Genomic DNA, 27,470 nt, shown 5'->3' with positions numbered 1-27,470 from the left:
CCAAGAAAGCATCGGTGGAGTGCCTGGTCACTGTAGTCTGCGGCCGCCTCTCCCGTGAAGGGGATACTGGTCCTGTCACCTACTGGGACCGCCATGTGCCGGCGCAGGGACGCCTCCCTCGAGGGGCAAGCGGGCACATAACCGCGCACCTGGGCTCGCCTCCGAGCCGGGACGCCTAGGAGTGTGGGCACTGGTCCCCCAGCGTATCCCGGAGGGAGGCTCGTGGCTCCGGACGAGGACCCGGGCGTCCTACTGCCACTGCCTTCCGAACCACCCGGGTCCCCGGCGTTGACCAGAGTAGGGACAGCCGCGAGCCGAGAAGGCCCTTCGGGGCACCGGGACACCGCCCTCCTCTAGGCCCCGCGCCCCCGGGCTGGCCCCGGGCGCGTCCGGAGCGGCCCCGGGCTGAGGGGCGGGGCCGGCAAGCTCCCCGCCCCGCCGGCACCGCGGTCCCCGCCCCGAGCGCCAGGTCCCGCCCGCGGTCCGCTCCCCTCAGCCCAGCGCCGCCATGGAGGGCACCGGGGTGCTGCCGTTCGTGCGCGGCGTGGACCTCAGCGGCAACGACTTCAAGGTGAGCCTCCTGGCGGCTGCCGGGACCCCCAGTCCGCCCCTCCGCTTCCTGCGCGCCCGGGACCGCTGACGGGCTTGCCCGGACCCCGCCCCGGGCCGACGTCCTAGGCCTCCACCCGACGCCCGCGAAGACAGCCCAGGCCGGGCGGGGCGGGCGGAAGCGCGCGGGGTCCCGGAGCTGCGCCGGGGCGCGCAGGGTCTGCCCACGGGGCCCGTTGCTCGCCCCAGGCCCCGGCAGGCCGGCCGGGGGTCCCGGTCGGAGCTCGAGCTCGCGCCTCCCAGCCCTCCCCGCCCCTGTGAGGTCACAGCCCAAGCCGGGCCCTGACTCATGGTTGCGCCGCCGGCTCTGCGCTACCCGCACTCGCCACCCCCATCCTGTGTGGTCTTAGCCAAGTCACTTCCCCTGTCGGAGCCTCGTCTTCTCGTCCGGTGGAGGGGCTTGCATTGAGCCCCATGGAGGCAGGGATTAGTTGTGGAGGGCATGTTGGGCAGGTGCGCGAAGTCTTGGGTGCCAGTCGTCTGAGCAGCTGCCGAAGTGGTGGACCAGGGCCGCTGGGAACCCCAGCCTAGCCCCGGGGCGGGGCAGTGGTTCTTGAGAACTGAGAATGAGGCCGCAGGGCTGGTGACCAGAGAGGAGGCCCTGAGAGATGGCCTGGTTCCAGGAGGGTCCTCAGGGCTGCAGGGTGGATGAGTAGGCCGACCCCGGCTGGCGTCAGTGGAGCATCAGTGGAGCGTCAGCCTGGGTCCGCAGGGTCCAGTGGCGCAGGCAGTGGCTGGGGTCACGGCAGAGGAGACAGGCTCTTTCTTCCTGTGTTTACCCACACTTGACACCATGCAGACTCCTCTGCCTCTATCCCCACCGTCCTCACCTGGAGTCCCCAAGTGTCTTCTCCAGTCTAGGTGAGTCACCAGCAGGGAATGTGGCCGTAGGGAGACGGGGCACTAGCCCAGAGCACTGAAGGCACAAGCCTCCCCAGGCTTCTGGCCACAGGGCTGGGGTCCTAAGGTGGGCATTTGAGTCTGGGGGACAAATGGGTGAGTGAACTAATGAATAAGCTATGCCTGTGTGGGGGAGGGTGGAGAGCAGGGGCCTCATGCAGGGGGTGGGTGGCAGGGCACAGGTGGGGCCTTGGCAGAGGCACAGGGTGCAGTTCGACAAATTGCACAGGCAGGGCCTGGATGCAAGGCAAAGATATTGAGTTGATCCGACCGCACAGCTGACTGTTGGGTGGCACCTAGAATAAGCCTTCCTGGGCTGAGAATCCAGCAGGAGAGGCGGGTCTTAGGTCAGCAACCATCCTGATCACCAGTGGGTTCTCAGGACGCTTTTGTCATTAGGGGGCATTCATCAGCCCTATTCTACGGTTGAGAAAACTGAGACACAGAGTGGCCAAGTGATGTGTCTGGGGTCACACACCCAACTAGAGGTGACTGTTGCCCCCCAAAGGCTCCCACGGGCAGTGGGGGCCACAGGGTGGCAGAGCAAGGGTACCATGTCCCAGACCAGCCTCACTGTGACATACCCCCAGGGTGGCTACTTCCCTGAGAACGTCAAGGCCATGACCAGCCTGCGATGGCTGAAGCTAAACCGCACCGGCCTTTGCTACCTGCCAGAGGAGTTGGCCTCCCTGCAGAAGCTGGTAAGAGGCTTTGGGCAGGCAGGGGAGGATCCTGGTGGATGGGGCTGGCCAGGTGGGCAGAGCCTGTGCAGAACATTGCCTGTCACAAGCAGAACTGGTGGAGAGGGGATGAGCACCCTGTCCTGGGAGGTATGCAAGAAGAGGCTAGGTCTGTGAAGGAGAAAAGGTGCAAGAGTGGACTGGACCTGGGTGGCCGAGGGTGCCTGGATGGGGCAAGGCTATGGTGGCGGATGGGGGCTCTGTGGGAAGATCCCTAGGTGAGGCAAGGCCCTGGTGGTGGATGGGGGCTCTATGGGAGGGTCCCTGGACAGGGCAAGGCTGTGGTGCCGGTGGGGGCTCTGTGGACGCCCAGCCCACCCTGCTGAGCCTCTGCACCCTGTGCCTGCCCAGGAACACCTGTCAGTGAGCCACAACAACCTAACCACGCTGCACGGGGAGCTGTCCAGCCTGCCATCGCTGCGGGTGAGTGCTGCCCAAGACTGCAGAATTCAGGGTGGGGCCTGGGGGCTAGGCCAGCCCCTCTGTCTACCATGGTTTCGGGGGGGGGGGTGGTTAGGGGGAGAGAACGTGCAGTAATGACCTGAGTTGAGTAACGCATAGGAGAAAAGGTGAAAAAATCTAAGTCTGATCCATTTTGAACTGCTGTGATAGCTGATCCTGGCCGAGCAGCACTCCAGCTATTTTTCAAGGGTCTTTCATGTGAGCCCGAACTCCACCAAGTTCACAGATGAGGGCACTGACCACGGGGGCAGGTCACTTGCCTGTGTTTTATCCCCAGTGATAAAGCTGGGCCAGGGCAGGGGAGGTGGTCTGGGTGGGTCATTCCCCCTGCTGTTCTCCATGGAACCTCCTGTCCCAGATCTTCAGGCCATTCCACTGGTCATTCCCATTTAAGCTTGGAGCCCTGAGATGCGAAGGGCACACCTCTGGACTCGGGTTAAACCTGAGCTGTGCACTTTCTGAGATGGCCCTTCAGTGACCACCATGAAGTGGAAGGGTGTCACCACGCAGACATTGGGCAGAGGGGGTTGCAGTGGAAGCTCCTGTTTCTCCTTCTGTCACTTGTGGTCATGGTGCCATCCCTTGGTCTGTTCCCTCCCCCTCGGCCATCCTGCACTAACGTCCTGCACCATGAAAGCCTGAGCAGGTTTCAGCCCTAAAGGCACAGAAAACAGGCTTGCTGTGAGTCTGTACTCTGATGCTTTTGGTCCAACCTTCTTCCATCTGTGCCAGAAACTCTGACTCAGAGCTCCATCCCTGTCTTGCCCTATGGAACTGGGAGGAAGAGGGGTTATTCTATCAGCAAAAGTTCCCTGTGTTTCTGTGTGCTGGGCTGTGGGGTGTATTTGAGATGGGCTTTGAAGTGTGAATAGGAGCTCATTGGTAGAGTAGGAAGGGCTTGCCAAGTAGAAGGACTACAAGCAAAGGCCAGAGTGGGAGAGCACTCAGGACTGGCCTCCCGTGGGCTTATGGAGAAGGTATCCTTCCCTGACTTCTGCTTCTCCTTGGAGTGGAAGCCAGGACTCATGGACTCTTGTGGTTTATCCCCAGGCCATTGTGGCTCGAGCCAACAGTCTGAAGAATTCAGGAGTCCCTGATGATATCTTCAAGCTGGACGATCTCTCAGTCCTGGTCAGTGGTCACCCACCACCTGGCAGTGAACCCTACTATTCAGTGACCCTCTCCCCACTGACCTGGTCCCTGGGGCCATGGTTTTCCTGTTTTACAAATGAAGGAACTGAAGACGTCCGATGGACAGTGCCTTGCCCAAGGTTGCTCGGTTCCCTGATGTAGGCCCCTTCCTCCCAGGGTCCCACTGTCTCCCATTTGGCCTGGAAACCTCCTCCTCTGCTCTCTCAGCATCCATCCCAACCCTTGAGCGTGGTGCAGGCCTGGCGGTGTGGGGCCAGCCCTGCCACCCCTGACCCAGCTTCGCCCCCTCCCCAGGATTTGAGCTACAACCAGCTGACAGAGTGCCCGCGGGAGCTGGAGAACGCCAAGAACATGCTGGTGCTGAACCTCAGCCACAACAGGTGCTGCGCGCCAGGCTGGGCCAGGGAGGTGGCTGACCCCAGAAGCAGAGCGCAGCCCTGACCGCTGGCCCTCTCCCCACAGCATCGACACCATCCCCAACCAGCTCTTCATCAACCTCACTGACCTGCTGTACCTGGACCTCAGCGAGAACCGCCTGGAGAGCCTGCCCCCCCAGATGCGCCGGCTCGTGCACCTGCAGACGCTCGTGCTCAACGGGAACCCGCTGCTGCACGCCCAGCTCCGGTGGGCGCCCACCCTCCCCGCTGGGCCCGGCCTAGCTGAGTGTCGCATCCCGCCTGCCCCGCCCCCACCCACCCTCAGGCCCTGCCCCACCCACCCTCACCCTCAGGCCCTGCCCCCCCCACCCACCCTCACCCTCAGGCCCTGCCCCCCCACCCACCCACCCTCACCCTCAGGCCCTGCCCCCCACCCACCCACCCTCACCCTCAGGCCCTGCCCCCCACCCACCCACCCTCACCCTCAGGCCCTGCCCCTGGCCTGAGGCGGTGTCTCCCCGCGTCCCCCCACAGGCAGCTCCCGGCACTGACAGCCTTACAGACCTTGCACCTGCGGAACACACAGCGCACCCAGAGCAACCTGCCCACCAGCCTGGAGGGCCTGAGCCACCTCTCAGGTGGGTGGTCCCTGGGAGCCCTCAGTCCCTTCCTTCCTCACAGAAGAGGCAGCTGGACCCTGCTTCCCTAAAAGCCTCCAGGGGGAGGGGTGCCTTCACGGGAAGGGGTGTGGTTCCCACACGATCCCATTCCATCTGTGGCCTGAGGCCACAGAGCCTGGAGGGGTAGCCGGGCTTCACGTAGCGCGCTGCCCTGGGGCCCACTAGGGGCCCCAGCTGACATGCCCACCTGTGCCCAGATGTGGACCTGTCCTGCAATGACCTGACACGGGTGCCTGAGTGCCTATATGCCCTGCCTGGCCTGCGGCGCCTCAACCTTAGCAGCAACCAGATCGCGGAGCTATCCCTGTGCATCGACCAGTGGGTGCACCTGGAGACCTTGAACCTGTCCCGGAATGAGCTGACTTCGCTGCCCGTGTGTGCAGGTCTGGGGAGGGTGGGGCGGCCACAGGCCACTTTGGCGCCCACCTCTGACCCCACATCTGCTGTGCCTTCTGCAGTCGGCCATCTGCAAACTGACCAAGCTGAAGAGGCTGTACCTGAACTCCAACAAGCTGGACTTTGACGGGCTGCCCTCAGGCATCGGCAAGCTGTCCAGCCTGGAGGAGTTCATGGCCGCCAACAACAAGCTGGAGCTGATCCCCGAGAGCCTCTGCAGGTGCTGGGCTGAGGCAGGGCCTCCCCCGCCCCCGTGGTCTCTGTGCATTGTACAGAACACGAGGGGTTGAGTTGAGTGTGTGGATAAAGACCCTGGGTTCGTGCCAGTGGGTTCCCCAAGCACCCTTCAGGGACAGGGGGCAAGGCCAGAGGGACTGTGCCACTACCTCCTGTGGGACGCTGTGCTGCCTTTGTCTGCTCCCCGAGGTCACAGCATCCACTAGCATGGTCCCTGGTGCTGAGAACAGGACCCCTGGCAGCTTCTGAGCTAATTTGAGGGCAGAGTGTGGTTTTTGATGCCCTTTTGCTCTTGTCCAGGGGTCTCTGGTTCTCGGAAGGCCGTAGTGGAAGGTGCTACACTGTAGGAGCCACAGAAAGGGCCTCCAGTCACTCAGCCACAAGGAAACTCACCCCACCCCCACCCTTCTGGGTGCTTTGGGGCCAGCTGGTTTCTTAACTGGCCGGGCTGCTCAGGCCCTCTGGTCCTACCTGCCTCCCCAAGCCAGGACTGGAAGGCCCCCCGTCTGCCCACTCTTGAGGCCCGACTGTGTCTTCACAGGTGCACGAAGCTGAGAAAGCTGGTCCTGAACAAGAACCGCCTGGTGACCCTCCCGGAGGCCATCCACTTCCTGACGGAGATTGAGGTCGTGTGGGCAGCTGGTGCTGGGGGTGGGGACAGACCCCCAGGAAAGACCGAGCAATGGGGTCCTGGGGAGAGGGCAGCAGGGGCTCCTGGAGGGGTGGCCGGTGCCAGGGTGGGGAGGGAGTGACCCGCATGCGGTATCCACATATCACACTCAGCATTGTCACTTAAGCCTCATAGCCAGCCTGTGAGGCCACTCTTCACAGATAGGGAAGCCAGGCCCACGAGGGTGGCAGGGTGGGGACCTGGGCCCTTTGGCCCTGGTGGTGCAGAGGTAGAGATGGGGTTTGGGGGCGCTGAAGGAGAACTGGGGCTGAGCGCTGGCTCTGCTCACCCATGAGGCAGGTCCTGGACGTGCGGGAGAACCCCAGCCTGGTCATGCCCCCCAAGCCTGTGGACCGTGCCGCCGAGTGGTACAACATCGACTTCTCACTGCAGAACCAGCTGCGGCTGGCAGGTGCCTCCCCTGCCACGGTGGCTGCAGCGGCTGCTGGTGAGCACAGGGTGCCTCTCTGGGCCTCAATTTACTCATCTATAAACTGGATGGGATGTTCTCTTGGGATAGGGGGTGTGGATGGCCCCTGGGTGGTTGGATGCCCTGGGGATGAAGGGGTCAGAGCGTCAGGTCAGCCGTGTGCCCCTCCCCTCAGCAGGGAGTGGGCCCAAGGACCCCCTGGCTCGCAAGATGCGGCTCCGGAGGCGCAAGGACTCGGCCCAGGACGACCAGGCCAAGCAGGTGCTGAAGGGCATGTCAGACGTGGCCCAGGAGAAGAACAGAAAGCAGGAGGTAATCCAGCTGGACCGGGGCTCGGCTCTGCTCGGCAGGGACCCAGGCCCAGTGGAAGAGGGGACAAGGGACAAAGGCAGAAGGGCTCCGCTCCACCCGAGCTGGGCGTGGGCAGAGTCAAGCCAGCGTTGTGCCCACCCCCACCAGGAAAGTGCAGAGACCGGAGCGCCTGGGGGCAAGGTGCGGCGCTGGGACCAGGGCCTGGAGAAACCACGCCTCGACTACTCAGAGTTCTTCACCGAGGACGTGGGCCAGCTGCCTGGCCTAACCATCTGGCAGATCGAGAACTTCGTGCCTGTGCTGGTGGAGGAAGACCTCCACGGCAAGTTCTATGAGGCAGACTGCTACATCGTGCTCAAGGTGCGAGTTGATGCTGCAAGGGGCCACAGGGGCATCTTCTGGATCGCTCTGGATGGGGTGGGAGGGGAGAGCTCTGCAGGGCCTGGTGGTGCCGCTGGCCAGGGGCTGACCCAGACGCTGCCCCGGCCTCCAGACCTTTCTGGATGACAGCGGTTCTCTGAACTGGGAGATCTACTACTGGATTGGCGGGGAGGCCACACTCGACAAGAAGGCTTGCTCTGCCATCCACGCCGTCAACCTGCGCAACTACCTGGGTGCCGAGTGCCGCACGGTGCGCGAGGAGATGGGCGACGAGAGCGAGGAGTTCCTGCAGGTGCTGGGGTGGGGCGGGGCTGACAGGGATGTGTCCAGTGCGGGGACAGATGGGGTGAGGTCAGAGGAGCGAGATGAGACCACCAGTTGGGAGCTGGGTCAGGTAAAGAGGAGGAGGCCAAGCTAGTTTGGGAGTCCGCTTGGTGGGGGTGTAGCCAGGAGAGACGGGAAGTTGAAGCAAGAGCTGCAAAAGGACTGGCTACCAAGGAGGTGGGGCCAAGGGCAGGGCCAAAGTCATCCAGTGAACTGGGTCAGTGAGAGATGTCTGGCCTGCCACCAGCTGGTTACATGCAGACACCTACATAACACAAGATTTTGGGTACTTTTACCTAAATTTGCCATGTTCTGTAAACCTGCTTGGTCCTGTCTCCTGATACACTTGTATCTTACTATGCTGTGTCTTGCACAAGAGCAGACGGGTTCATGGTTGTGTGTATACCAACACCCCAAGTGTGTTTTTGTTTGCAGGCATAGATCTTATATTTTTTAACGTTGTCGTGGATTCATAGCATCTGATCTATCAGTACACAACTCTGTTTCTCCTGACAGGTGGTATTTGGTGGGGGGAGGGGGACAGCTTAGTGAAAGGTCACACACCCTCTCACAGGTATTTGACAATGACATCTCCTACATTGAGGGTGGAACAGCCAGTGGCTTCTACACTGTGGAGGACACGCACTATGTGACCAGGTGAGGCTTGTGTGTGAGTGGCACTGACCTGGACTCAGTCGGGAAGGATGGGGGAGGTCATTGGGGTAAATCTGCCCTTGGTGCCCCCTCAAGCCACTCTTGCTCTGGCCTCCAGGATGTACCGCGTGTATGGGAAGAAGAACATCAAGCTGGAGCCCGTGCCTCTCAAGGGGGCCTCCCTGGACCCAAGGTGAGCCCCATGATGTGAGGTGGCGTGCTTGACCCCATACCTTCTCCCCACCAGTGTAGGGATCAGAGCTCAGCTCTAAAGAGGGCGCCCAGCCCTTGTCCCACATTGCTTGGCAGGAAGCCAGCAAGGAGGGATTTGGGGTGAGGTCAGAGGCACAGGGGGAGTCATTGCACGTGGCCCATTGCAGCCCCTCCCACCCCTTCTATCCAGGTTTGTTTTCCTGCTGGACAGAGGGCTGGACATCTATGTGTGGCGAGGGGCCCAGGCCACACTGAGCAGCACTACCAAGGCCAGGTAAGAGGACCGTACCCTGCCCAGACATCCTGGGTGCTTTGTGCAAAGGAACGTGGTCACCTGAGGATGTATGGGCTTCACTAAGGCTTTGCATCTGCCCTCAGGCTCTTTGCGGAGAAAATTAACAAGAATGAGCGAAAAGGGAAGGCAGAGATCTCGCTGCTGGTACAGGGCCAGGAGCCCCCAGAGTTCTGGGAGGCGCTGGGTGGGGAGCCCTCCGAGATCAAGAAGCACGTGCCTGATGACTTTTGGCCACCCCAGCCCAAGCTGTATAAGGTGAGCTTCACCAGTGGTCAGGATGTGGGCGGGCCTTTACACCACCACTGTGGTGGCTGTGGTCTCATTCTGGACTTTGGTGGGGAGAGGGTGCCACCTTCTGGGCAGGAAATGCCAGGGTCTGAGTGGGGCCGTGGAAACTAGCATCAGGCTCTGTGGTTCCAGGATGGTGGGACTGGAGAGGAAGGCCGAGAAGCACATGGGTGCCTGGCCTGAGGACCTGGTCTTGACTCAGTGGGTGACAGGAAGATAGGGGTGTGTGGGCGGGAAAAGGACCAGTTAGAAAATCTGTAAGGACCCAGAGAAGGAAGGCAGGTTTAACAACTCTTCTGCTGGTAGGATTTCCTGGATAGGAGATTGGGGTACAGGGGGACTAGTCCGGAGAGGAGCAGGCTGTGGACTTGAGCACAGTGGCCAGCCTGACCAGGGGCTGCTGTGGGTTGGTCTTGTGTTCTCCAGACCCACCCTAGTTAAACCCACCTCTTGCTCCTGCCAGGTGGGCCTGGGCCTGGGCTACCTGGAGCTGCCACAGATCAACTACAAGCTCTCCGTGGAACATAAGAAGCGGCCCAAAGTGGAACTGATGCCTCGGATGCGGCTGGTGAGACTCACAGGGAGGAGGGCCCCTGGGCCTAGATCCCTCCCTCCCTGCTGGCTGACCCTGGCCTTGACCTCCAGCCTCTGGGGCCCCTCAGCTGCAGAGCCTGCTAGACACTCGCTGCGTGTACATCCTGGACTGTTGGTCCGACGTGTTCATCTGGCTCGGCCGCAAGTCCCCGCGCCTGGTGCGTGCTGCAGCCCTCAAGCTGGGCCAGGAACTGTGCGGGATGCTCCACCGGCCACGCCACGCCATGGTCAGCCGCAGCCTCGAAGGCACCGAGGCGCAGGTGCGGATGAATGCAGCCGCCCTCGGAGCTTTCCTCCCCGAGGTCCTGCGACCGCGTTGTTGCCCGACGCCCCATGAACGGGTTACAGACTATATACAGCCCTGCACAGCTTCCAGGACTGCTGCCTGCCCAGCCCTGTTCCTACCCGCCCCTCCCACTTCTAGGCCACACCCCTCGAGCCCGCCCCTCCCGGCCCCGCCCCGTTCCAGTTCCCAGGCCCCGCCCTGCTTCGCGGACACCGCCTCCTCCTGCTGTGCTTTCTCAGGTGTTCAAGGCCAAGTTCAAGAACTGGGACGACGTGTTGAGCGTGGACTACACGCGCAACGCAGAGGCCATGCTGCAGGGCCCAGGGCTCGCGGGGAAGGTGAAGCGCGACGCCGAGAAGAAGGACCAGATGAAGGCAGACCTCACGGCGCTCTTCCTGCCACGGCAGCCGCCCATGGCTGTGGCCGAGGTGGGCGCGGGCCCCGGGCCGCGGGGAGGGAGGGCCGGCTGTGCCGGTCCCTCCGTGACGGGTGGGGTCGTACGCAGGCCGAGCAGCTGATGGAGGAGTGGAACGAGGACCTGGACGGCATGGAGGGCTTCGTGCTTGAGGGCAAGAAGTTCGCTCGGCTGCCAGAGGAGGAGTTCGGCCACTTCTACACGCAGGATTGCTACGTCTTCCTGTGCAGGTGCCCTGCACCCGCCTTGCCCGGCCCTCCCCCGGTGCTGGGGCCTCGGTTCAGCCCTGCCCACCGCCCTGTGACCCTGCAGGTACTGGGTCCCCGTGGAGTATGAGGAGGAGGAGAAGAAGGAGAAGGCGAGGGCCGAGGACAAGGAGGGCGAGGAGGCGGCAGCCGAGGTGGAGGAGAAACAGCCCGAGGAGGACTTCCAGTGCATCGTGTACTTCTGGCAGGGCCGCGAGGCCTCCAACATGGGCTGGCTGACCTTCACCTTCAGCCTGCAGAAGAAGTTTGAGAGCCTCTTCCCCGGCAAGCTGGAGGTGTGGGGATCCTGCCGCAGAGGCGTGGGCCGGGGGGTGGGGGGCGTTCCTGGGGAGGCTTGCCCCACTGGGAGCAGGGTAGGGGTCCAAGGAGCTGCCCCTGACGCTTCCACACCTGCAGGTGGTGCGCATGACGCAGCAGCAGGAGAACCCCAAGTTCCTGTCCCATTTCAAGAGGAAGTTCATTATCCACCGGGGCAAGAGGAAGGCTGCCCAGGGCGCCCTGCAGCCCAGCTTGTACCAGATCCGCACCAACGGCAGCGCCCTCTGCACCCGGTGCCTGGCTGTGGGGCGGGGCGCGGGTGTGCAGGGGGCAGGCCTGGCTGCTCCCTGCTGACCCCTCCCTCACTTTCCCCTCCCCTCTCCCAGGTGCATCCAAATCAACACCGACTCCAGCCTCCTCAACTCGGAGTTTTGCTTCATCCTCAAGGTGGGGTCTCGTGTGGCTGGGACCGAGGGGCAGGGTGGGGAGCAGGGTGGGCCTGACCTGACCCCCACACCCCCAGGTTCCCTTTGAGAGTGAGGACAACCAGGGAATTGTGTATGCGTGGGTGGGCCGGGCATCGGACCCCGACGAGGCCAAGCTGGCAGAGGACATCCTGAACAGCATGTTCGAGGCCTCCTACAGCAAGCAGGTGACCGGGGTTGGGGCAGGTGGTCAGGTGATGGGGGCTCAGGGGGCCAGGCGGGGGGTGGTGACCAGGTGGGGGCAAGCAGTGGGCCCTGAGCTGACCAGCCTTCTCCCCCAAGGTCATCAACGAGGGCGAGGAGCCCGAGAACTTTTTCTGGGTGGGCATCGGTGCACAGAAGCCCTACGACGATGACGCTGAGTACATGAAGCACACGCGGCTCTTCCGGTGAGGTCGCCCCGCCACTCCCAGCGTCCTCCTCAGTCCTGGCCCTGCTGCCATGACCCTCAGCCTCTCCCTGACCCTTTACCTCCCCCAGATGCTCCAACGAGAAAGGGTACTTTGCGGTGACTGAGAAGTGCTCTGACTTCTGCCAAGATGACCTGGCAGACGATGACATCATGCTCTTAGACAACGGCCAAGAGGTGAGACCCCCCCGACCCTGTCCATGCTGGGAGCCTGACCGTCCCTAAAGAGGCATTCTGAGGCTGGAAGACCACATCCCTTGCTTTCCCCACAGGTCTACATGTGGGTGGGGTCCCAGACCAGCCAGGTGGAGATCAAGCTGAGCCTGAAGGCCTGCCAGGTGAGCGGGGAAGGGGCCGAGGCTGGGCCTGGGGGAAGGGCCGAGGCTGGGGCCACCCTCACCAACCCCCTGCCCGCCCCCCAGGTGTACATCCAGCACATGCGCTCCAAGGAGCACGAGCGGCCTCGCCGCCTGCGCCTCGTGCGCAAGGGCAACGAGCAGCACGCCTTCACCCGCTGCTTCCACGCCTGGAGCACCTTCCGCCAGGCCCCGGCCTAAGGCCGCCGCCACTGCACTCCACCTCTGTGGAGAGAGAAGTGCCCCCATCCCCAGCGCCACCAGTGGGGTGACCCTGACCAGTGTCTCCAGGGGTCTGGGAAAGCAGTCTCCCTCCACTCTTGAGCTCACGTGTGACTCCCCCTCTTCTACCAGGGATAAAGCAGGTGTGGCTGCCCTTTAAGAGATATTAAATGCTTTTATTTTCAATATTAAAAATCAGTATTTTTAATTTTAAAACGCTAATTTAACAAAAATGACAGAAAAAAAGTCCCCCAGAGTACAATCTACAGGAGACCCATCCTGACCCCCCCAGACATACACACACGCACACACGGCCAGGCCTCGGTCCTGGTTGCCAAGTGGAGCTCTCACACACTCGCACGCAGCAGGGGGATCGAGGGGGTGCTGGCCCAGGAGCAAGTACCAAAATAGTTTTAGAAATGACTGTGGTGCCCGACACAGGCGTTAGAAAAATACTCTTTGCAAAAGGAGAGGGGGAGGACGGCACATGGCCTGGGAGGTGGTAGCCGTGGGCCCTGCGGCCTTCCCTGTGGCGCCTGACCTCCCAGGCGGCCTCTGCCTACAGGCAGGGCCCGGTGGAGTCCCTGAGGCTCAGGGCCAGGCTGGCAGGCCCCACAGGAGCCCGAAGTTAGCAAGTGCAGGTCTACATGGAGGACCAGGCCCCTGGCTCCAGCTCCGAGCAGGGCAGGGGCAACCTGGCAGTTCTGGCCTCCCTAGCAGAGAGAAACAGGATCACCAGAAGGCTAGGGAGGTCCAACGGGGCAGGCGGCCTGGCCACACATGTGCCACCACTCAGTCTCCAGGACGGGGGGCTAGGGCCCTGCAGTGACAGCCTGAGCCCCGAGGCTAGGGAGGGGGCAGCAGTGACCCCAGCAACAGAAGGAGCCACAGCACCCGTGTCGGGAGAGGCTGGGGGAGGTACTGACTCAAGGGGACCAGGCTGCGCACCTTCAGCCTCATTTGATCAGGATGGCGCAGGCTCGAGCCTCCTCTTCTGACAGGTTCCGCAGGTTCTTCTCAGATTCCTCTGAGGAGCTGCAGGGAGGGGCAGCGGTCAGCAGATCTGGGGTCAGACCCTCAGTCCTTCGTGCCCAGCTGGGGTATGAGGTTGGCTGAAGGGTTGGGGAGGGAAGTTGGGAGTGACCAGCCCCTCTGGTGGACCCAGCCGGCTCCTCACCCCAGGAAATCCTTTACGTCCTCCACCGTCATGTCCCCTGTTGTGTCCAGTGTGGTGTCGGCACTGGTGGCCGAGTCAACGGACACAGGTGAGAGCACAGCCTCAGGTGGCTCCGGGGTGTCTGCAGGGAGGAAGTGAACAGGGTCCTTCTAGGGCTCCAAGGCCCCGTCCACACTTGACTTGGTCCCAAACCAGCCCACGGTGGACCATGGCACCAACCAACCCCTCCCCAGACCCTCTGGGCAGCTGCCTCCTGCAGAGCACCCCCACTGCCATGAGACAAGCTGCCCAGCAAATGCGCGGCCTCCTCACCAGCCCCCTTGCAGATGGGATCGGGGCTTCCATCACGGCTCTGTGGGGCCAGGATGATGCCCGGGGTCCCGTTAGCCTGGCTCAGCTTGGGTGACTCTCGGGACCTGTGGCTGCAGAGATGGGCTGTGCTGCAGACCGTGGGCAGGCATCTCATGGCTCGAGGGCCAGACCCCCCCGCCCTCCCATTCCTGAGCCCTGGGGCCAGAGGGATGACCGGGGAGGGCCACCCTGCTCCTTGCTGAATTGGGGGATGGAATGAGCCCAGCCTTGGTCCCAGCACTGCACCCTCTGGCCAGGGGCTACCCCTGCACACACCTGACACGTGTCGCATCTCGGGGCCAACGGACGTCCAGAGAGCAGAGTGGCTCGGTGATGTTCCGGGCGCTCAAAGAGAAGCGCTCAAACTCCGAGGGGGAAATCAGGTAAAACCCTAGGAGGGGGCAGGAAGCACAGTAAGGGGCCACGTCTCCGCCTCCCGGAAGCCCTGACTGCAGCCGCCGGCCTGCCTCACCCTGGCCATGCCGCGTGAACACGCAGGAGGCGATGCCGCTGATGTCCTCCTTGCGGATGCAGGCATAGTGCACCTGGGGCCGCAGCCCTGGCACCGAGAACACGTGCACGTCACCCAGGTTAGTGAGGCAGGCCAGGCAGGTCTCCGCGTAGTCCTCGCAGGCCACACTGGCAAAGGTAGCCAGGGCCACCTTGCGCACACGGCAGCCCTCGTGGGCTGTCAGCTTGAACTTGGTCTTGGCGCTCACCTTGGGTAGCGTGAACACCTGGAGGTGGGTGGGGAGTGGGTGCTAAGCAAAGCCTGGGCCAGTCCACACCCCAGTGCCCCCAGTCTAGCCCGGCCCCCACCACCTCCTCCACTCGGCACCACCCACCCGATCACAACTCCACAGCCCAGAAACCTCCCAGGCCTCTCCACCTGTGGCAAAGCCAGTCACGCTAGGTGGTCAAGTTGGAAGCCCCCCACACCACAAACTCCTGCCAGGCCACCCAAGGAGTGCTCAAGGGTCCTGAGGGGCACGAGGGTTCCCCAAGGTGCCTCTGCCGTGGCTGGAGGCTCTCAGGAGGTCCCAGCGAACAGGGATGGATGCAGGCTAAGGGTTCGATGGCGTCCAGGAGGCAAGAGCCCCAAGGGGTCTCGGAGACTGCTCACCTTGAACTGTTCCTCGGACGCGATGAGCACGGCGTGGCCGCCCTGCATGTCGGGCGCCTGCGCCAGGTCCCGCGAGGCCTCGTAGGGCTCTGGCAGTGGACGGCCGCGCCCATCCAGCACCGCGATGGCCACCACGGGGGCACGGTGCATCAGCTGCACCTCCTTGCCCAGCACAGCCTCCACCGCCCGCTCTGGCCGCTTCTCACCACTCGCCGCTGCCGCCGGCACCTCCAGTGCATAGGCGAACACGGAGCCCGAGTTGGTGCCTGCCCACATGGTGGGGCCGTGGTGGGCCGCTGCAGGGAGACAGGCTGGTGAGGCGGGTGTGTGCCATCCCTCCCCTCTGGTGCCCTGGGACCCTGGACTGGGTCTCTCCTCCTACATCCCCTGGTGACCCCAGCCGGGCCCCCTGCAGGCACAGGAGTGACCTCTAGGGTCCCTCCACAGGCACATCAAACTGGACCCTGACCTCTCAGACCTCTCCCAGCATCCCAGTGATGTGGCCCATCACCAGTCTCAACAAAGACTTGGACTCGGACCCCACCTGCAGGGCACCCAGGCACCAAGTCCCAGGCCCATCTGGGATGCACACCACACAGTCTGACTCCCTTAGGAAGGGGAAGGCTCTTGAGTAGACAGCTAAAAACACTGGGGTGCGGGTGGACCGGGCAGTCACACCGTGCACCCTCAATGGTCTGGTGACCTCAGCAACAATCTTAGTTGGGCGGGAGGGGATACCTGAGCAACAAACAGGAGAGCAACAGGAAGCCACACTTCTCATGGAGACAGTGGAACCAGGTCACGGCCCCTGGGGCTGCCACATGCAGTGGGAAGATCCCCCAAAGGGGTCCTCAACAAATGACATCAGAAGTGGGGGGCTCCCCTCCCAGATGGAGGAGGAAAGACGCAGAGATACCACGTGCACGAGCTGGATGCTGACCCCACCCCAACTCTAAGAAGGCATTTCTGAGATGAATGGGGTCACCTGTGGGCCAAGGGTGACAGGGAACCCCAGCCATCAGGATCCACACTCCGGGCTTCAACACAGGCCCTGTGCCAGAAGTGACATCCACCAGACACACCGAGTTGCCCAGTGACCTTTGTTTTAAATCGTGTTTACAAGATACACGATGTAGGGAGAACAGGTGGGGAGTCGGTGCAGGGCTGAAATGCCCCATTACCAAGTTAAATTGATCAGTGGTTCCATCCATAAACCCCAACGCGCCACTGCCCTGGGCAGGACCTGCAAGGGCTCTGCCCACTTGGGGTCAAAACCGGCTCCTCCCAGGCCTGCCCTCCGCTCCAGTCACACTGCCCGGGCGACTCATGTCCACCTAGGCCTTGGCGCTGCGGCCCGTACTTCCCCCAGATCCTGGGCTCCCTCCTCTGCCCAGGTCTAAGGCCTGCCCCGCCCACTCACCGAGCCTCACCATCGGGTTGTTCTAGGGGCTGCTGGGGGCCAGGACACCCTGTCACCAGCACAGCCTGGCACTCGGTAGGCACACAGTGTTTTCCAGCCTTCCAGAAGGCACGGGTCCACCCCATCACCCATTTCCCAGAAGACCAGGGACACACCACCCCTGGCTGCCCACCCCGCCCAGTCTCACCATCTCGAAGGAAGGTGTCTGCAAAGTAGAGACAGCGCACAACACCCGAGAGGGAGTCATCGGCCGAGCGGGGCTCGATGCGGCGCTGCACAGGCGTCACCTCCACATCCTGGGGACCGGCCTGCTCCGCCAGCTGCGCGTTGGCCTCCTGCAACTGGAGGGGCGCAAGGTCGGGCCACCATCCTGCCCCCAACCCCCATCATCCTGCCCGCCTTGCCCACCGCCCCACCTTGCTGCTGGCGACTGTGCGCTTCTTGCCCGACGCGCGGCTCTTGCGGATGCGCCGGAAGGACTGGCGCAGCGACTTCTTGAGCGACTTCACGCGGGACAGCGGCCCCTCCATGGCCAGGGAGTCGCTGGGGTGCAGGGTGCACCTGGGGGCGCAGGCCGGCCATCAGGGAAGCGCAAGTCCAGCAGCCAAGGGGCAGACCTCCCCCAGCAGCGAGGCTGGCAGTGCCCCCACCTGTGCCCCCATGAACCTCAGGAGGGGCTCGCTCACACACACCTGGCCAGCACAGGGCTCCTGCGCAGGTAGTCAAAGAGGCCAAAGCCGTGACTGGTCCCGAAGGCCACGAGGCCCCACTCAGCGTGGAGCGTGACGGCCGTGACGGCGGCCGGTGGCAGGCACTGGATGAGAGCGCGGGGCTGGAAGCCGGCCGGCCAGGGCAGCGGTCCCAGGCGTGGGCTCAGCCGCTCGTGGCCTTTCCATGTGAAGCCCTCGCGGTCCTGCAGCAGGTCCAGGCTGGCCACGCTCACCGCCGGCTCTGCCGGAGTGTCACTCAACTCCAGCACCAGCACCTAGGGGGGTGGGGGGGCAGTCAGCTTGGAGGACAGGGCGCCCCCACCCTGCCCGAGCCAGTGACACCACTGCCAGGGTGCTGCCAGGAGCATCTGGAGAGCATCCTCTGAATAAGCACTGACTGTGCCTACTGTATACCAGGGCCCTCATTGAGTAACACCGTGGAGACCAAGACCTGCAGGCCCCGCCCTCCCAGGGTTCACTTAACACGGGTGCTCCTGCCCGGGCCCCAACCCTGTGAGGGTCCCCAGGGCCCCAGCTGGCCTCCCCCGTTCCCACCTTTGGGTTTCTGCCGGGCCGACCCCTCTAGCACCCTACTGGACCCGCTAGAAGCCCTCGAGCCCCGCAGCCCTGGCAACACCTCAGACCCACCTGACCCGCGGTGCCGGCCACCACCATCTGGGCCGTGTACTTGCAGAGCGCCACCTTCTGCACGCCGAGCCGCGGGTCATCGCTGTAGGGGTCGAAGCAGCCCACCTGCAGGGGTGGGAGGGGAACTGGTGACAGGGCAGAGCCCAGACCAGGCTCCCTGGGCTGGGAGGGGGTGGGGGGCTCGCACCTTGCGGAAGGGCGGCCAGTCGTCCTCGGCGGCCTGGGCCAGGCTGTCGGCATGCTCACAGTCCGTCTGGAAGAGGCCGGCGGTGCTGAGCTTGTAGAGTGGTCGCAGGGCCACACCGGAGGCGTCCCAGAAGCGCACCGTGCCATCCTCGTGGCTGCAGAAAGGCGACATCAGGCCCCAGGCCGCCACCCAAACCCTCCGTGTCCTTTCAGCCAGCAACCACTAGCTGGGCACCCAGCACCTAGGCCAAACACTGACTGGACTCCTACTGCATACAGCAAACAGGAAGCACCAACTGTATAGGGCAAGCAAGTACTGAGGACCTACTGTGTGCCAGGCCACAGCACCTGGGCCCTTCCCTACAGAGAGGGTGAGAAGGTGTGAAGATATCACTGGAAATAATGAGAAGAGGTGTGGAGCGGTGACACAGGGGACAGAGGACCATGGGGGTTCTGCCCCCAGGGGCCTTCAGAACACGTGACCAGAGATGCCCCCAGAGCAGAGGGGTGTGCTTGGGCAGGAGCAGGAAACCTGGGGAGGCCAGGAGGAAGCAGGGAGGGGGAGCAGATGAAGCTGGGGTGCAGCCCAGGACACAGCTATAGAGCCCAGGTCAGGGCCCCTGGGCAGCGGTGGCAGCCCAGTGCCAGGGCGGGAGAAGCTGAGAGTCTGCGGGCTGGTTGGGACACCTCCAGAGGCCTGAGGGTCCCGGCACAGGCAGACGGCAGGGGCTGGGCAAGAAGGTGGGGCCTGAGTCACCGGGCACGTCAGCGCCCGCCAGGCCCAGGCCGGGCTCTCCGGCACCTGCCCTGGGCAGCTCGGAGTGGGCTGGCCCAGATTTTCCGGTCCCGGGGCAGGCTGAGTGGGTGGAGTTTCATCAAGAAGGAGGGCTGGGCCTTAAACCAGAGTCTAGGGAGGCTTCGTCTGGTGCACCCGGTGGGAGAGGGTGACCTGGTCCCACCAGGGGCCAGGCCTGAGTCAGTGGGCAGGTCAGCACCCGCCAGGCCCAGGACAGGCCATCTCGCACCCACGCGGGTGGCACCAGACCCTGCTCGCCCACACAAACACACGCTCACACACCTGTCACAACTGAGCTGGAGAGGTGTCACCTACCCGGTCAGCAGCAGGCCTCGCTGGGATGGCTCCTGAGCCAGGTTCCGGCCCCCAGTGATGGGCCAGCTCTGGGGGATGGAGACGGGTGTAAGCAGAAGTCACGCCAGGTGCCATGTGCAGGACACAGAGGCCCTGCAGTCACCCCAGGTACATCTGCCACATCCCCTCCTCAGGCCCGGCCTGCAGTGCACCCCTGCCCCCCCCCCCCGCCCCCGGCACACACCGAGGCCCCAGATGCCGGCTGGGGGCTCTGCTGCTCGCCAGCGCTCATGATGCGGGCCCACAGCTTGGCAGGGACGTTGGCGACGTGGGCTGAGCAGGTGATGGCAGAAGAGTGCAGGGGGGCCAGGTACGGGGCAGGCACGGCCGGCCAGCCGGGCGTCTGCAGGTCCAGCACCACCAGCTCCTCTTCGAGCAGCACGGCGAGGGCCTGGGGCTCGTCGAACTCTGCAGGACAGGGCGGGTGAGCGCAGCCAGAGACGCGTGGGGGCCGGGTGGGGGGGAGCGGGTACACACCATCCTCGAGCCGCATGCTGTGCACCGTGAAGAAGTCTATGACGCGGGAGGTGAAGTCCAGTGTCACCAGGGTTTCGGCCTGGAGCACGCTCACGCAGTGGCGGTCGCCATAGCTGGCGCGGGGCATGCCACCGCTGAAGATGACGAAGTGCTCGCTGCTCAGGGTGAAGAAGAAGCGTGAGCAGCTGGTGGGGCTCCGGAAGAGCTTCCCCCACGACCCTGCCCCCGGGCAGGCCCCACCTACCCAGATGCACAGCTTCGCCATAGGACCTTGTTGATGGCTTTGCAGGGGAAGGGGCCTGCGAGGGGACAGCGTTGGCCTCACTTGCAGGCTCTCAGGCAGGGACCTGAGGGCTCTGGATCGCATTTCTCGCCACTGCCCCATCCCCCTCCTGCCTCCATCATCCCCACCAGGGCGGCTGTTCCCTGCATCCCAAGGGGAAGGCACGCTACCCAGCATGGGGCAGGGGGGTGGTCTCACCTTTGGCCTGGTCCTGCCACTTTCCACACATCCCCCCTGAAGTTCCCCCACTGAGGCCAGTCGGAGCTTGGGGTCACAGCCAACCCTACACAGGTCCCCCACACTCACCATAGGGTGTGGTGGCCATTGTGGGCTGTGCCGTTGGGGAGTTGCCGGTGTCCGTGGCCCAGATGGCGTAGCTGCCGTCGCTGTGTGAGCTGACCACCGTGCAGCCACTGCGTTCCCAGCACACGCTCTCCAGCTGCTGCGGGTCGGGAGACAGGTGTGAGCTTGGCAGCCGTGAGCAGAGGCCCCGGGTGGCCACCAGCCTCACCCACACACCTGGTTCCCCAGGAAGATGCGCTCGGCACAGCGAGCGGCCTGGTTCCAGATGACCAGCAGGCCCCGGCTGTAGCCAATGAGGATCTTGGTAGGGTCCCGCAGGTGTCCCTGGAGCGACTCCACGGGGCCCAGTGCCTTCCCACACCGGTAGTCATCAGGCACGCTGAGGACGGAGGAGGGAGTGAGCGGGCGGGGTGGTCGGTGGAGGGAGTGGCTGGCGGAGGGGGCATAGGGAAGCCGGGTGGCCTCTCACCTTCGCAGAACCTCGTCCGGGCCCAGCGTCTGCCCCTCAAGCAGCGTCAAGGTGGGAACATCCAGGAAGAAGATGCTTCCGCCCTCCGTGCCCAGGGCGGCCATGTCACCCGCAGCCACCAGCAGGACCACTGTGATGTGGGCAAGGCTGGGCAGGCCGCTGTGGGGCCGAGGGGAAGCAGGTGAGGGTGGGAGCCTGCACACCTGCTGGGGAGGGCACCGGGGCCCACGACTGTCAGTTCACTACAGCCCCTCTGCTCGCGCTGGGCCCTGGTCATGCAGGGGGCTGGTGCCCAGGAAGGCCACGGTGGTGGCTGCAGACACCGTAACAAGCTCACTCAATTATTCACTAGGACGCCGGCGGGGAGAGGGATAAAAATAGGTCCCCAGGTCTTGGAGACAGGCCCTGGAGCTCCTCCCCTGACCCAGAGGGGATGGCAGCAGGAACCAGGCCGCGCCTGGGCAGGGACCACAAGCTCCAGGACTCTGCCTCTGAGACCCACCAGGAAGCCCCATGCCTTCAGACATCTCCCTGACCCTGAAGGGGGGCCCCCGATCGCTCCCCCGCAGGAGCTGAAACACCCCGGATCCATGCTGAGTCCAAGCCCAAGCAGGACAAGCCTGTTTCTGAGCTGGATGGGCATCTTGTGGCCTGGTCAGACCTGCCGCAGCCATTCCAACAAGGGCTGGATGGCAAGGAACTGCAAGGCACCTTACTCTCCCCCTGAGGGTTCAAGCCCAAGCTGTTGCCCCCCGAGGCGTCCTGCCAGCACCTCACAGCCCAGGGAGACCCTCCTTGTTCTGATCTGCCCTTTCCTCCCGGCATACTAGGGCCCATAGTCCCGCCCCTGTTCAAGGGTCTGGAGGATCGGTGCTGAGGTGAGTTCCTGCTCTAGATGACCCCCTCGCTGCAGGGGCACAGGGCCGCTCCACAGGTTCTGGGACACACCCTCCCCACCCCGGGCCTCGTGGGCCCCGGCAGTGCCAGGGCACAGACCCTCCCTGCTGACCCTAGGCTCACCTGGGACTCCCGTCTGACGCCCACAAAGTTCACAGAGCGGCTCTCTGGACCCAGGCCCAGCCCAAATGCACCACCCCGCCCTGAGTCCCAGCCCTGGGGCAGCTTCCTGTCCCCACTGCACCTTCACAGGTCCCCCAGTACATCTGGCAGCCACAGCCAGCCAAGCCCCTCGGTACCTGGCGCCGTCAAAGCCAGGCCGACCGGGTGCCTGGAAGCGGAGAGCTTCCTCTAGGTGGGCGCAGCCATCGTGGTGGACGATCTCCCACAGGTGGAGGCTGTCGTCATCCAGCAGGGTCAGGACTCGACCCTGGAGAGGGAGTGAGACCAGGACTGAGCTGACTGGGGGCGGGGGTGGGCCAGGGGCTTCTGGGGGCTGAGGCTCACCTGACCAGGCAGGAAATGCATCTGGGTGACAGCGGCCGCCTCTCGGTGCAGCCCCGTGAACTCCACGCCAGGGGCGCCGTAGCTGAGAGTGACGCGTCAAGGGTGGAAAGCAGGCACAGGCCAGGACACCAACATCGGGGATCACCTAGCCCCTCCCCAGGACCACTGCAACGGGCCCCTGGTGACAGTGGTGGGGTCACCTAGCCCTGTCCAGGGGCCCTCCCAGGTCTGGGGCTTCCGCCCTGGAAGAAGCACTGCACTCAGGATGCAGACCCATTCGGTCCTGCGAGTCAGTGCTCCATGTGGCCTTCCCTTCCTCATCTGTAAAACCAGCCGGCGACTTACTTGTCTGCCTTCTGGGGCAAGACACAGGACACCTAAGAACACAAGCTCTTCCGGCACACCAGACCCGGGCCCAGCTCCTCATGGGTCTGTGGGCGCAAAAGCTGGCCCAGCACTTCGGCATCACAGGCAGAGATGCCAGGCCAGGCCTAGGAAGCCCAGTGCACAGCAGAGTCCAGGCTGCCTCTCCACAACCACAGGCCTGCAGGCCAGGAAACCCATGTCCTCGTGGGGCTGGCAGCCCCCATTGAGTGGGTAGAGGGCCCAGGGGCTTGGAGACGTGGGTGCCTGGCTACAAGGGCCCAACGTGAGCGCCAGCGTCCCAGCAACCTCAGGCTTCACCGTGGACAGTGGGCCGAGGGGCCCAAGGGGGGAGGACTAGGCCGGGGTCAGCAACGTTGCTGGGAGACAAGGCAGGAGCCGTTGCCTAGAGCTAGAGCCGGGAGAACACAGACAAGGGGACAAAAGAGGGGCAGGAGTGCTGGGCGGGAACCAGGTCGCCAAGGAGACGGGCCAGACTGGGGGGTGGGATGGCCCCTGTAGCCAGCCTCAGTTTCCTAGCCCAGGGCACAGGCAGGAGTGGTCTGGGGGCAGGGGGCTCGTCCTCTTCTGAGGCCGTCTGGCGGCCCATCCTTTGTCAGCATGAGGGGCTGGTGCGTAAGAAAGACCCCACCACCGGCAGAGACACACTGTGCCAGGGAGAAGGGGCCATGGGATCATGGCTCCCACAGGCAGGACAGCAGCCGGAGGCAGGAGCAGCAGGCAGGGAGGGGACTCCTGGGCAGGCAGCGGCCTGGGGCAGGTGACCAGGGCACTGTACCATCCCTGTCCCACCGATGCCTCAGGGTCCACAGAAGAGGAGGGGGCACCTAGACCCAGCCTCTCTCCCTGGTCCCTGGAGCTGGCAAACTCACAACTGCCCAGCCAGTGCCCCCAGTCCCGAATGGGGAGACTCCGTCCCACCCTGTGGTGGCCAGCCAGATCCTGCACCTGGGCCGCACCTGGGGGTGGGGGGCTCAGCTCGTGCAGCGGGGGTGGGCGGCTCCACAGCAGGAAGGAGGCATCCAGCTGCCAGCCTCCCCCCACCCCCCACCCCCCGCCCCGAGCTCTCAGGAAAATGGCCCTTTGTGCAGCTCACAGGCCCATTGTGTGGGGCCAGTGTCCAGGTGGGGGCTGTGCCACGCCGAGCCTGGTACTGCCCCCAGCCCTCGGCTGGACACATGTGTCTTCATGCCGGCACACATGTGTGCGCCCAGTTCCCAGGGCAAGGCCTGCTGTGACCCTGGTCCTCCTGCCACCCTTGCTGGGGACTGTGTGCTGCCAGCCCCGGCCCACCTCCTCAGTCACAGCTGCTGGGACGACGGCAGGGTTGCCGAGGTAACTGGCTGCAGCGATGGGCAGCTGTGGACCCCTTCGTCTCTGAGGCACTGCCTCAGGGCAGCAGCTGCACGACCTCCACCAGGGGCCCGCCCAGGCACCCCACACACAACCATGACCCCAAAGGATACATCTTGATGGCCCCAGACCGGGTGCCGATGGCCATGATACGAAGCTCAGGGTCAAAGGCCAACGCGCTGGGCTGGTTGGGGAAGCCGTGCTCCACGGTCTGCAAGGAGGCAGGGGTGTCTGCAAGGCACAGCCCCCACCCAAGACCCACCCAAGGCAGTCTCCAGCTATGTCCCTGCTGCATGCCCGGCCCCCGGACCTCAGTGTCCTCAGCTGCGAGATGGATGATCACACCTCCAGCGGATGAGGAAGGGCCTCAGCCCTGGCCCCACCAGAGGCCTTCCCAGCCAAGGCCCATCCTACTTGACACTTGGGTCCATGACAACAAACAGAACGGGGCTCACAAGGGAGGATGCGCGGGCACAGACGTGAACCCCAGCTGCCCCACAGGGTGGGTTCCACACCCTACTCGCCCAGGCAGACTGAAGTGGGGTGCAGTCCTTGGTAACCCCCACACACAGGCTCTGCATGGCAGTCAGAGACCAACGCCCAAGGTTGGCTAGGCAGAGGCTCTTGACTCCCCAGAACCAGGGCTGCTCCCCACTCCCAGCCCCAGAGAGAGGAAGAGGGGGGCCCAGACAGAGGATGCTTCCTGCCCAGTCCCTGAAGGTGTCACACATCTCCCAGACTCAGGTTCCGACCTGGAAACTAGGGGACATGGTTCCCACGCATCCCTGGTCAGGGTAGTAAGCGGTGCTGCACACTGGGGGTGCCAATGAAACAGCTCCCACCAGGTCCCCTGCTCCTGGCCAAGCCCTTGTTCCCCCACCCGCCCACCGATACAAGGAGCCCCTAGTCAACCCCGAGGCCTGGTTAGGAGCCCTCCCCGGGAAACCTGCACCCCTGGGCCCCCAGCCCCCAATACCAAGGTGGGATACCACATGTAGCTGCCAGTTCCTCCTGACCACTGCGTCATCAACACACAGGTTTTCTAAGAACCCCTAGTCCCCTGAGGCCTGTGTCTTTCTCCAGCCCCAGCCCATCCAGGCAAGGACTGAGTCATCTGAGCAGATGGCTCGGCCTTGGGCAAGTCACAGCACTGTCCGAGCCTCAGCTTCCCATCCAGGCACTGGGGAGCCCACCTGAAGACAGAGTGGACCACTGGACCAGGGTGGGGTGGCAAACACTGGCACCGCCGTGCCCACACTGGACCTGACCAATGTCCTGCGGCCTGCTCCTCTGCTCAGGACCCTTGGGGACCCCCAGCTCACTCCAAGTCAAAGCCTAGTCCTTACCACCTGGCCCTCTTCGACCTCCCTTCCATGGACCCCTGGCTGTTGGCCTTCTGCTCTCCTCCAGTCCACCATGGAAGCTTCCTGCCTCAGGACCTGCACACCCACCAGTCCCTCTACCTGGCATGTGCCCTCCTCACTGTGGAGCCTTCCCCCAGCTCAGGAGACAACCGCTGGCTCAGCAGCCACCCCTCCACACCCTTACCTGCCTGACTTCCTCCACAGCACTGACCACCAGCCCAGCTACTGCCAGCTGCACAGCCCACTCCCTGTTTCGTCTTCTCACTGTCTCCCCAGCTAGGACACTGGCCCCCCAAGGCAGTATGTGTTAAGATGACACAGAGTGGACACACAACAGGCAACCAGGGGCAGGGCTGGGATTTGGACCCAAGACAGCCCAAAGCCCACACTCACCCTGACCACCCTCCACCCCCGGCCACTTGGGAATCTGAGACTTTTTGTTTTTGCTTGATGGTGTTGCCACACAGCATGTGGGATCTTAGTTCCTGGACCAGGGATCAAACCAGAGCCCCCAGGAAGTGGAAGCACAGTCTTCACCACTGGACCACCAGGGAAGTCCCTAGGACCTATTTTTTAGTGATCACCTGCCAGTCCCTCTAGTGACCCTCTACCTAAGTCCACCCCCCTCCTACCACTGCTGCCCACTCAGAATATGGCCTCGCCCTCCTTAGCAGGGAGCCCAGCTTCTGCCACCAGGGGCCAGACGGGGGAGCGCCTCCCCTGCACCTTTCTGGGGCCCCTGCTTCACACTTCAACTCCCTGGCTGAGGAAGTGACACTTTAGCACAACACCTGCCCCACCACGCTGTCCTCTCACCATGAAGGACTCACCCTCAGTCACTCAGCATAAGAAGGGGCCACCTGGGAACCCCTGGACACTAGCCTCTCCTCTGGACCCCTTGGCCACCAAGCCCGAGGATCCTGGCACCCTCTATTGCCACCTGGGAAACCCTGCCTGCTCTGAGAAATGTCCCGGCCTCGGTCAGTGCAGGAGCAGTGCCCAGAGAGGGTCTTCCTGGAGCAGGGTCTCCTGGCAGCTGCTCGGGACCTACAGCAACCCCTCAAGGGGCCCTGGCTCTCAAGGCTGAAGTCAAATCCCACTGACAAGGGCACACAAAGACCAAGTGCCAGCTCACTCGGTCTCTGGCCAGGTCGTCAGTCCTCTGAACCTCAATTTTCTCACCCGCATGTGAGCATAACAGCTCGAAGCCCATAGAGCAGCAAGGGGGCATGTGATCAGAGGGCTTGGGTGTAAAACTGAGGGCAGAAGTGACACCCCTGGGGGGAGTTAGCAAGGGGCAGGCCGGGCCTCTCTCAACCACACACCAGCGCAGGGAGGCGGGGCTGAAGGCAGCCCCTTTCCCGTGGCCCCTCTGGCCCTACTCAGGAAAGAAAGGAAGGAGCAGCCCTCCACCCCCACCTCCACCAAGGCTCCAGAAACGATGGGTCGGCTGCCCCCGCGACAGAGTCCGCAGCAGGGAAGACAGTGGCCCCATTTCATCGTAAGGGAAACTGAGGCCCCAGGATTCGAAGTGCAGTTGGTTACACAGCCAGGCATCCCCCCTGGAGCCCGGGCAGGCCGGGAACAGCTCAGGCGGGAGTCCCAGGCAGTGGGGGAAGGGAGGAGAGGAACCGGGAAGGGATTTCCCAGCCCCACCCCCCAACATCTGCCCCCACTCAGCACTCCTCCCCACCAGCCTGGGTGCGAAAGCAAAACAAATCAGACCCAAGGGCTGCGCAGGGGCGCCGAGGTCCCCAAGAAAGAGATAAAGAGGCAGCGAGTGGAGCTAGAGCGAGAGTTGAGAGCCGCACGAAGGCAGAGGGGCCCCTCGGGGAGAGGCCAGAGAAGTCCGAGGCGCGGAGACAGGAGCAGGGGAGCAGAGGGCAGGGATGCAGGGAGGCAGGCACGCGGCTCGGGCGGAGAGGAGCGGAGCTGGGCGGCCCGGCCCGGCGTGCGCCCCCTCCCCCGGCCCGACGTGGCTCCGGCCAGGCCCCCGCCCCCGCCCCCAGCCAGCTGCCCCCGGCCCGCCGCCGTACCTTATGGAAAGCGAAGAGCTCCTGCTTGAGCTTCTCGCGCTGCGGGTCTGCGCCCTGCCTGCGGAACCGAAACTTCATCATCTTGCGCCCGGCCGCCCGCCGCCGCCCGCAGGATGCGCCGCGCGGCCCCGCCGGTCCTGAGGCGCGGGCGAGCAGGAGCCAGGCGCGGGCGCGGCGGGGCGGGGCCTGCACGGGGCGGGGCCGCCCGACGGACGCGCCGC

The 27,470-nt window shown here is 63.9% G+C and overlaps 2 protein-coding genes across 15 annotated transcripts; one reads left to right on the top strand and one right to left on the bottom strand.

Moving 5' to 3' along the window:
• Nucleotides 1-494: 494 nt before the first annotated feature.
• Nucleotides 495-12,606, top strand: FLII (FLII actin remodeling protein). 7 transcript variants are annotated; one of them, XM_081583553.1, is made up of 30 exons: nucleotides 495-571; nucleotides 2,100-2,210; nucleotides 2,601-2,672; nucleotides 3,762-3,842; nucleotides 4,158-4,243; nucleotides 4,326-4,487; nucleotides 4,775-4,878; nucleotides 5,118-5,293; nucleotides 5,379-5,536; nucleotides 6,095-6,179; nucleotides 6,524-6,671; nucleotides 6,832-6,965; nucleotides 7,113-7,325; nucleotides 7,459-7,638; nucleotides 8,245-8,327; nucleotides 8,443-8,517; nucleotides 8,728-8,811; nucleotides 8,916-9,087; nucleotides 9,584-9,688; nucleotides 9,783-9,974; nucleotides 10,240-10,428; nucleotides 10,506-10,645; nucleotides 10,728-10,956; nucleotides 11,078-11,232; nucleotides 11,326-11,386; nucleotides 11,463-11,591; nucleotides 11,707-11,813; nucleotides 11,905-12,010; nucleotides 12,106-12,171; nucleotides 12,256-12,606. In XM_081583553.1, exons 1-30 carry the CDS (start codon nucleotides 509-511, stop codon nucleotides 12,388-12,390), a joined length of 3,801 nt encoding a protein of 1,266 aa, XP_081439679.1. In that variant the 5' UTR covers nucleotides 495-508; the 3' UTR covers nucleotides 12,391-12,606. The 7 variants fall into 7 exon arrangements, with proteins under 7 accessions (XP_081439679.1, XP_081439677.1, XP_081439678.1 ...); XM_081583551.1 differs by having other exon boundaries at nucleotides 6,829-6,965; XM_081583552.1 differs by having other exon boundaries at nucleotides 6,095-6,182.
• Nucleotides 12,567-27,470, bottom strand: LLGL1 (LLGL scribble cell polarity complex component 1). 8 transcript variants are annotated; one of them, XM_081583565.1, is made up of 23 exons: nucleotides 27,250-27,470; nucleotides 23,963-24,060; nucleotides 22,113-22,194; nucleotides 21,905-22,035; nucleotides 20,709-20,867; nucleotides 20,456-20,618; nucleotides 20,243-20,378; nucleotides 19,898-19,952; nucleotides 19,654-19,808; nucleotides 19,361-19,584; nucleotides 19,138-19,205; nucleotides 18,028-18,181; nucleotides 17,841-17,945; nucleotides 17,175-17,467; nucleotides 16,899-17,043; nucleotides 16,670-16,823; nucleotides 15,063-15,358; nucleotides 14,412-14,676; nucleotides 14,216-14,330; nucleotides 13,901-14,010; nucleotides 13,589-13,709; nucleotides 13,360-13,446; nucleotides 12,567-13,124 (listed from the first exon to the last, which is right to left on the bottom strand). In XM_081583565.1, the coding sequence occupies exons 1-22, from the start codon at nucleotides 27,328-27,330 to the stop codon at nucleotides 13,368-13,370; spliced, it is 3,189 nt and encodes a 1,062-aa protein (XP_081439691.1). In that variant the 5' UTR covers nucleotides 27,331-27,470; the 3' UTR covers nucleotides 12,567-13,124; nucleotides 13,360-13,367. The 8 variants fall into 8 exon arrangements, with proteins under 8 accessions (XP_081439691.1, XP_081439694.1, XP_081439688.1 ...); XM_081583568.1 differs by having other exon boundaries at nucleotides 13,901-14,004; XM_081583562.1 differs by having other exon boundaries at nucleotides 14,216-14,676.

The sequence above is a fragment of the Giraffa tippelskirchi genome, chromosome 3 (assembly GCF_054371585.1).
Source record: "Giraffa tippelskirchi isolate mGirTip1 chromosome 3, T2T-mGirTip1v1.2.pri, whole genome shotgun sequence".
NCBI lineage: Eukaryota > Metazoa > Chordata > Mammalia > Artiodactyla > Giraffidae > Giraffa > Giraffa tippelskirchi.
This window is presented reverse-complemented; position numbering and strand designations above follow the sequence as displayed.

Coding starts and splice junctions, on each gene's coding strand:
- FLII (XM_081583548.1), top strand. CDS start 509: ATGGAGGGCACCGGGGTGCTGCCGTTCGTGCGCGGCGTGGACCTCAGC. Junction 6,672..6,828: donor GGTGGCTGCAGCGGCTGCTG/GTGAGCACAGGG, acceptor CCCTCCCCTCAG/CAGGGAGTGGGCCCAAGGAC. Junction 8,328..8,442: donor GACACGCACTATGTGACCAG/GTGAGGCTTGTG, acceptor TCTGGCCTCCAG/GATGTACCGCGTGTATGGGA.
- LLGL1 (XM_081583561.1), bottom strand. CDS start 27,330: ATGATGAAGTTTCGGTTCCGCAGGCAGGGCGCAGACCCGCAGCGCGAG. Junction 22,195..23,962: donor CGGTCTGGGGCCATCAAGAT/GTATCCTTTGGG, acceptor CGTCACTCTCAG/CTACGGCGCCCCTGGCGTGG. Junction 14,011..14,215: donor CGAGATGCGACACGTGTCAG/GTGTGTGCAGGG, acceptor CCATCTCTGCAG/CCACAGGTCCCGAGAGTCAC.